Source organism: Syngnathoides biaculeatus, chromosome 20 (genome assembly GCF_019802595.1).
Source record: "Syngnathoides biaculeatus isolate LvHL_M chromosome 20, ASM1980259v1, whole genome shotgun sequence".
NCBI lineage: Eukaryota > Metazoa > Chordata > Actinopteri > Syngnathiformes > Syngnathidae > Syngnathoides > Syngnathoides biaculeatus.
Window position 1 is genome coordinate 5,151,166 of NC_084659.1, and position 7,488 is coordinate 5,158,653.

General features: G+C 56.9%; 1 protein-coding gene across 2 annotated transcripts; it reads left to right on the forward strand.

Moving 5' to 3' along the window:
- The first annotated feature begins 777 nt into the window (after positions 1-777).
- On the forward strand, positions 778-6,526 carry LOC133493264 (potassium voltage-gated channel subfamily A member 5). Of its 2 annotated transcripts, XR_009792905.1 has the most exons (3): positions 778-1,577; positions 2,143-3,225; positions 6,392-6,526. XR_009792905.1 is itself a non-coding variant. In XM_061806438.1 (2 exons), exons 1-2 carry the CDS (start codon positions 918-920, stop codon positions 3,130-3,132), a joined length of 1,650 nt encoding a protein of 549 aa, XP_061662422.1. In that variant the 5' UTR covers positions 778-917; the 3' UTR covers positions 3,133-5,353. The 2 variants fall into 2 exon arrangements, 1 of the variants encoding a protein (XP_061662422.1); XM_061806438.1 differs by lacking the exon at positions 6,392-6,526 and having other exon boundaries at positions 2,143-5,353.
- The last annotated feature ends 962 nt before the right edge of the window (positions 6,527-7,488 follow it).

The window sequence follows — 7,488 nt, forward strand, 5'->3', positions numbered from 1 at the left end:
CACGCGCGCGGTTTTTGTGTGCTACGTGTTGGAAAATGTTATTTGTAAAAAAAAAAAAATAATAAAAAAATAAAAATACTGCCTCCTTTGTGCGGATGCAACAGCCCGCGGGCCACCTACTACTCGTGTTGTCGTCATTGTGTGTGTGTGTGTGTGTGTGTGTGTGCGCGGGCGGTGGACGACGGCGTCGGTTAAGCTGGGGGGGGCCGGGGGGGGGCTTGCTGCTGCATTAAATAAGGAAAAGGGCTAAATATAGCATTCATGCTTTGTTTTCTTAATCCGACCGCAGGGCAAAGAAAGTAACCTTTTAAATGGGTCAGCGTGTGCACGCGCGCCTTCACTGTAAATTTGGAGGCCGGTTGCTCTTAAAGGGCCGGCGTGGGCAAAGCGCGCAGCCCCGGGCGGAAATTCTCACGTGAAGACGACAAAGTTGGGCGTGGGGAAGACCCGTCAAACGACGGTGCTGGCAGACTTGCGTTCGGACGTCCGTGCGCGCGCGTTTAACGGCCAAGCACTACAAAGACGCGTGCACGTCGTCTTACGTAAGATGAAAAGGAAGTCCGGCGGCCTGATGTGCGTGCTTTGTTTTTTGTTCTCCCCCCCCCCCCATTTTCCCCCTTTCAAGTCTCCCGCTGAAATGAAGAAATGCTTATAGTGACATGAAGATGTTTGCTGATTTGAAATAAGACAAACGGGAGTCTGAAGAGAGCGAACGAGTCAATCGCGCGCAGACGGGGGCGGGCGGCAGGGCGCGGGGGAGGGGGGGGGCCTGTTTTCGCGGGAGGGGGCGGAGATACGCCGTTCCTCCGCCGTCCTGGCATTCTGACTCCGCTCCCGCCGGGGCTCCATCTTCGTCTCCTCTCCCGGGATGGCGACGGCCTTCGTCAACAAGTGCGCGTGAGCGGCGCTCGAGTGTGATGGAGGTGGCGCTGGTGAGCCTGCAGGAGAACGGAGGCGCCAACAATGGAGAGCAGCAGCAGCTCCGGTCGGGGCTCGTGGATGAGCTGGGCAAGGAAGTGAACGCTCCACTTCACCACCGTCACCATCTTCATCATCCTCCTCCTCCTCCTCCTCTTCCTCCGCCGCCGCCTCCCGCGTGGAGGATCAACGACATGAACAGCGCACTGAGCTGCAGCGAGAACGCCATGGACGCGCTGCTGCGCGCCGACCACAGCCCGCACGTGTTCGACGACGAGCTCCTGGACCTGGACTTGGACTCGGACAGCAACGAGCGCGTGCTCATCAACATCGCCGGCCTCCGCTACGAGACCCAGCTGGGGACCCTCAACCAGTTCCCGGACACGCTGCTCGGGGACCCCGCAAAGAGGATCAAGTACTTCGACCCGCTGCGCAACGAGTACTTCTTCGACCGCAACCGCCCCAGCTTCGACGGCATCCTCTACTTCTACCAGTCGGGCGGCAAGATCCGCAGACCGGTCAACGTGTCGATCGACGTGTTCGCGGACGAGATCCGCTTCTACCAGCTGGGCGAGGAGGCCATGGAGCGCTTCCGCGAGGACGAAGGCTTCATCAAGGAGGAGGAGAAGCCGCTGCCGCGCAACGAGTTCCAGAAGCAGGTCGGTGTGTGTTTCGGGGGCGGCGCTCTGTTCGTCTCCCGTTTCCCCACGTCCACGTCCACGTGCGCTAGTACGCTTTTTGTCGTCACCGGTCAGAGCGGTTTCGGACGCTGGCCGCAACCCGGAGGAGAGCGGCTCGTCACCTCCCGTTCCAAGTCGCTCGGAGAGCCTCTTCGCCACCTCTCTCAATCATGCGCATCCGTCCGTTCCTCGTCCTTTTTCGCACATGTTACTAGTCATGCAAGAGCAGCGCAAGAGTTGACGAGTGTGTAACTCACAAACTAACAAAATTCAATCGGCGCACCAGCGCGGCGTAGATGTCAAATTAGTGCGTCTCCCAAATCTCGTTCGAGGGTGTAGAAAAGTCAAGGGAAAGGGGAAAAATGTCACCAGCGGCGGCGGTCGGTCCCACCAGCGGGCCCGAGCCGGTCCAATCGTGCACAGACAGGGCTAAAGAACGGGGTTGGCGTTAAAAGACCACCAATTTCGAGCCTGACCGGCGAGGACAAAGAGCGTACTCGTAGCCGGCGGGAGCCGGACTGAAGGCGGCGCCGTCTTCCCGCAGGTGTGGCTGATCTTCGAGTACCCGGAGAGCTCCAGCCCGGCGCGCGGCATCGCCATCGTGTCGGTGCTGGTCATCACCATCTCCATCATCACCTTCTGCCTGGAGACGCTGCCCGAGTTCCGCGACGAGCGCGAGCTGCCGACGGCCGGCCGGCCCGGCAACGGCACGGCGGCGCGGCCCCCGCTGGCCTTCGCCGACCCCTTCTTCATCGTGGAGACCACCTGCGTCATCTGGTTCACCTTCGAGCTCTTCGTGCGCTTCTTCGCCTGCCCCAGCAAGTCCGAGTTCTCCAAAACGGTGATGAACATCATCGACATCATGTCCATCATGCCCTACTTCATCACGCTGGGCACCGAGCTGGCCGAGCAGGGCCAGGAGCACCAGAACGGCCAGCAGGCCATGTCGCTGGCCATCCTGCGCGTCATCCGGCTGGTGCGCGTCTTCCGCATCTTCAAGCTGTCGCGCCACTCCAAAGGTCTGCAGATCCTGGGCCAGACGCTCAAGGCCAGCATGCGCGAGCTGGGCCTGCTCATCTTCTTCCTCTTCATCGGCGTCATCCTCTTCTCCAGCGCCGTCTACTTCGCCGAGGCCGACGAGCCCGAGTCGCACTTCTCCAGCATCCCCGACGCCTTCTGGTGGGCCGTGGTCACCATGACCACGGTGGGCTACGGCGACATGCGCCCCGTGACGGTGGGCGGCAAGATCGTGGGCTCGCTGTGCGCCATCGCCGGCGTGCTGACCATCGCGCTGCCCGTGCCCGTCATCGTCTCCAACTTCAACTACTTCTACCACCGCGAGACCGACCAGGACCAGTCGTCGCTCAAGGACGAGCCGGCGCCGCCCGAAGGCAAGGCGGGCGCGCCGGGCCCCGAAGAGAGGAAGGAGTCGTCGGGGGCGCCGGACAAGAGCGACGTCAAGGCCAACAGCGGCCTGGACCTGAAAACCTCTCTCTACGCCTTCTGCCTCGACACGCGGGAAACCGACTTGTAGGGGACCCGCGACGACTGGACTCCTTCCCAAGACGCGTTTCGGGCCTCGCGCTTTGCTTTGGACGCGTGAGCCGCTCGACGGGACTCGAAGCAGGTCAGTGCCTCCTCCGAACCGCCCCGAGCGGAACGGGACGCGCACCTCGGCCCCCGCGTCCTGCGATGACTTTCGCGTCAATTCACGGCATCGCCCACGCCCGGGCCCGCCTTTCGCACTCCTTGACGCGACAGATGGATACGCGCCGATCACGTGCCGTCACGTGTTCGGCGACGCGCGATCGCAAGCGCACCTCCTTCAGCGTTCACCTCAAACGGACGACCCAAGAAGCGCGGAGGGCGGCCAAACGCGCTGGCGGCGGCGGCGAGCGAGCGAGCGAGCGCCCTCGAGGCCTCGCGTGGCGTCGGGAGATTAGAAAACTTCAAAATATCTCGTCAAAGCTGTTGACTGATGGACGTCTCGTTTGACTGCTGACGCTAAAACCGCGCGGGCTTAAATCCATCACTTTATTTCCGTAATCTCCACGCTGTGCACGTCATTGACAGAAACGCACAAACATCTCGCGTCGCGTTCCATGACTGGAATCGAGAGGAGCGATTGCGGACTTGGTCGGGCGCTCCTGTCAGGGTTAGCAAAGGACTGGAAGCGCTCGAGTCCGCGAGGAGGAAGTTACATAACACGCGCACGCGGTCCTCAGCTGCGACCTCGTTGCTGCTGGGGGCGCAAGATCCCACTTGAGAAAATGGAGGACAACCGCTACTTGATGACGCCGTGACGTCGCCAAACCTCTGGATGGTGACTAGGGAGCGTTTCAAATCGAGCATTCCGATTGAAATAACGTTTGCGCAAAGAGCGCGTTTGCGCCCATTTAACGAGCGCGTCCGGACGCGCCTTCACTCGCCAAGGCGGCCCGTGGTTCAGCCGGCTTTTGTCCCGGAACCTCCGAGCAAAAAAAAAAAAACGGCATTCTTCGCTGAGGCTGAATTTGTTGCCTAACCAGTGGATGACGCTCATCGGGCAGAAAGGAACTCAGTCGAGGTCACGTTTGGCCAAAATGGGAACGAGCCGGGGGACGGGCCGCGCGACCGCAAGTGCATGCAAAGAAAGAAAGAAAGAAAGAAAGAAACGGAGTGAGCGAGTCGGTCACGTTCCGTCCAGCCTGCGGCGGGCAGGCTCGTCATCGGCGTCACGTGACCCGCCGGCGCCCCCCGGCGCTCGGCAATGATGGCGAGCGCTTCCGTGTGACGTCCGCGCCGCTTTGCGTCCTCCTCTTCCGCTCCTCTGATCCTTTTCTTGCTTCTGCTTTTTAGCACACACGCCCGCGGCGCAAAAACAACGTGGACGCTAAAACGGCCAGAATCGCCACCTGGTCTGACCAGAGCGGACAATCTGCGACAAAACGCATCCGGTCACCAACCGCGGCCCGCCTGCCGACCAAAACCCCCCCCCCACCCCGGCTGTTTCCATTGAGAAACGACAGCCGGGTTGGCAATTATTCACTTGTGCGTGCGTGTCATTCGTCGCGCGAGTGGGCATTTGGTCGGTGGGCGCGACAAACGCAAGCTAGCGGCCGCCGGGCTAAAGCGTTCGCTCCCTCCGAGATGGTTTCCGATTAGCGAGTCCGCATCGGAACGTTCGCTCCGCTGAAGTGAAAAAGTATTTGGCCACTTTTCAAAGATCACAAATATAACATCTGTGGACCATCCATTCAAATACAGAAATAAAAATAAACACGATAACATTCAGTTCCAAAAAGCGAGCCACGCCACAATTGCCCAAAGTGAGTCACTGCACTCTGATGCCACAAAATGGCGGCAAAGTACTAGTTCCGATAAAAAAACTGACTAATTGAAGCTCCTCCGCTTCACTTCAACCAACTTGCCACAGGACGTCCCGAGAGCGAGATTTTCCATTCGACGAGGCTTTGGCTTGAGCGCAAAAGCAGCAAACCAGTTTTTCATGCAATCACAGAGGATTGGATCCAAAAGCCTAAAAAGAGCAAATCCGGGTCTTTGTTGGATGCCGAAGCGCCACGGCGCCGGACTCTGTGCTCGTGCCCTCCGGGGTTCGAAACTAGTTTTCATTTGAGTGAAAAGTGGTCGCACAATATTTCATGGATCACCTTCAGTACTCAAGTCAACAAATATAGGTTAGGTTTCCCAGAGGTATTTTCAAAAGGAAATTTTAGGGAACTGTTGACGTTCGTGATCTTTAAAAAAAAAAAAAAAAAAAACAACGAGGGGGTTTGGAATGACACCTGACTTCTGAGCAAATTTGTACTTCATTTGCAGTTTTGGGTTTGAGATTTGTTTGCAATCGTGAGAAGCGAGAGCAGGGCGGGGCGGTGCAGGGCAAAGGGGGCCGGGGTGGGGGGTGTCACACTGGATCTGTCCCAGCAGGCCTTGCATATGCTGCGCTGGATTAAAGTGATCCCAACTTAATGCCCCGAGCGTGCAATCATTCATAACTAGCGCGGCGGAGGCGGCCCGACGCACGCCGCCATCTGCCGCGCCGCCAGCCGCGGATTAACTTCCAGGAAGATGGCCGGGGCCAAAACAACACGCGGGCCAACCGACCAATACAGAACGACGTTCGGAGCGGTTGGCCCTCGTTACACTTCAAGTCCAACGCGGACACATAAACTGGCGAATTCCGATAAGAGGAGAATGACGTACACCGCAAGGGAGTGCGGTAAGCTCGGCGAGTAAAAATGGAGGAACGTACAAAGTCCAGTAAAATCGAGCCGAGGAAAACCGTGAAAAAAGAAGAAGAAGAAAACAACGCTCTTTGCGGAACACAAAACAGTAGACTGGAGAAGAGCGAAAACAGAGTCGGGCGGCGGGCACGGTAGCAGACAACAACAAAGTACAAATCGGGTAGAGTACAACAAAGACAACGTCGTAGCGCCACAAAAGGAAACTGAACGGAGGAGACCGCAAGAGAGCCCAGTAAAGCCCAGTACGACGCGCTCGCGCACAAGAGTCGAGTGCGAATGGAGTCGATCGACACGGAATAGAGTCGGAGTACCTCACGAGTATTACAAGATGACAACGTGGCAGAACGCAGTGCGGTAGTATCGAACACGATGCAGTCAAAGTCAAAGGAGTACTGCGCTAACAAAAAAAAAAAAAAAAAAAAAAACCCAACAAAGTCGCGCGTGTTCAAACCAGCTGAAGTTTGGACTCGGAAAATGCCGTACAGTACACTACAGAATTTGCGTCAAAACTACATCCGTTTCTTTCGTGTGTGTGTGTGTGTTTTGCAGAGCGGATGACCTCTGAACCCTCACCTGCTGCATGCCCCGCCCTCTCCGGACCTGTGTGCCTTCCAGCCGGCGAGGCGGTGGGGGAGGAGCCCTGGTCGTCGCTGCCGAAAAACAAAACAAAAAAACATATCGACTCGCTTATTTTCCGGAAAAGCCATACGTCGACGGAGGAGGAGGAGGAGGAGGGCGACGTGGGCCGTTTGGGCTCACCTGATGCGTTCAAGGACCCCTGGGATTTTGGGACTCTTGCCATCCCGCGCGGCCTCCTCTCTCACACGTCAAGCAACGTCGACTTGACACAATCAAAGGTGCTGCTGAGAGAAGGGGGGAGAACCCGCCGTTATACACGGAGTATATTTTCACAATAAAAGTCTATCCATCCATTTTCCAAGACGCAAGGGTCACGGAAAAGCGACGGAGCCTATCCCAGCTAACTTCGGGCGAAAGGGGGGACCGCACCCCGGACTGGTCGCCGGGGCAAAAGGAAACGTCCAAAGTGTTGACGATGAAAGAAGCGGCAGTCACTTCACGGCATCTTGTCAAAATAAAACCCCTGCTAAGGAAGTAAGTTACGCTGACAAAACAACTTCGGACTTTTCAATTCAGGTGTGACTGTGTTCAAATAGAGTATCTTTTCAAAATATCGGACTAGATTTTCACAATAAAAGTGCTGCTAAAAACGAAGGGGGAATTGAAAAAGGATGAAAGACGATGGAAGCTGTGATCAAACTTGGGATTTGATTTTCACAATGGAAAAAAAGGAAGGGAGGAAGGAAGAAGCCGCTCGTGGCTTTATTTTCACAAGAAAAGTCTCAGTCACTGTCGAAGGCAGGAAGTGGCATATTCCTCACAAGTAAAGTGAGGCTTGAAAGAAGTCACAGGGGCAGGAGGAGACCCCACGTGAAGCTCGAGTCTATTTCCAAACGCAAAGTGGTCCAAAATATTGTTTGGCTTTCCTTGCCCTAAAAGTGGGCCGCTCGCTCATCTCGATATTGACATTTACGTTCATCTTCGTCTTTGGACCGGTCGGTGCGCATGTTCTCCCCGGTCCCTGGTGTGAGACGCAACACGCATGTTCGGACGCCCCGCCCCGCCCT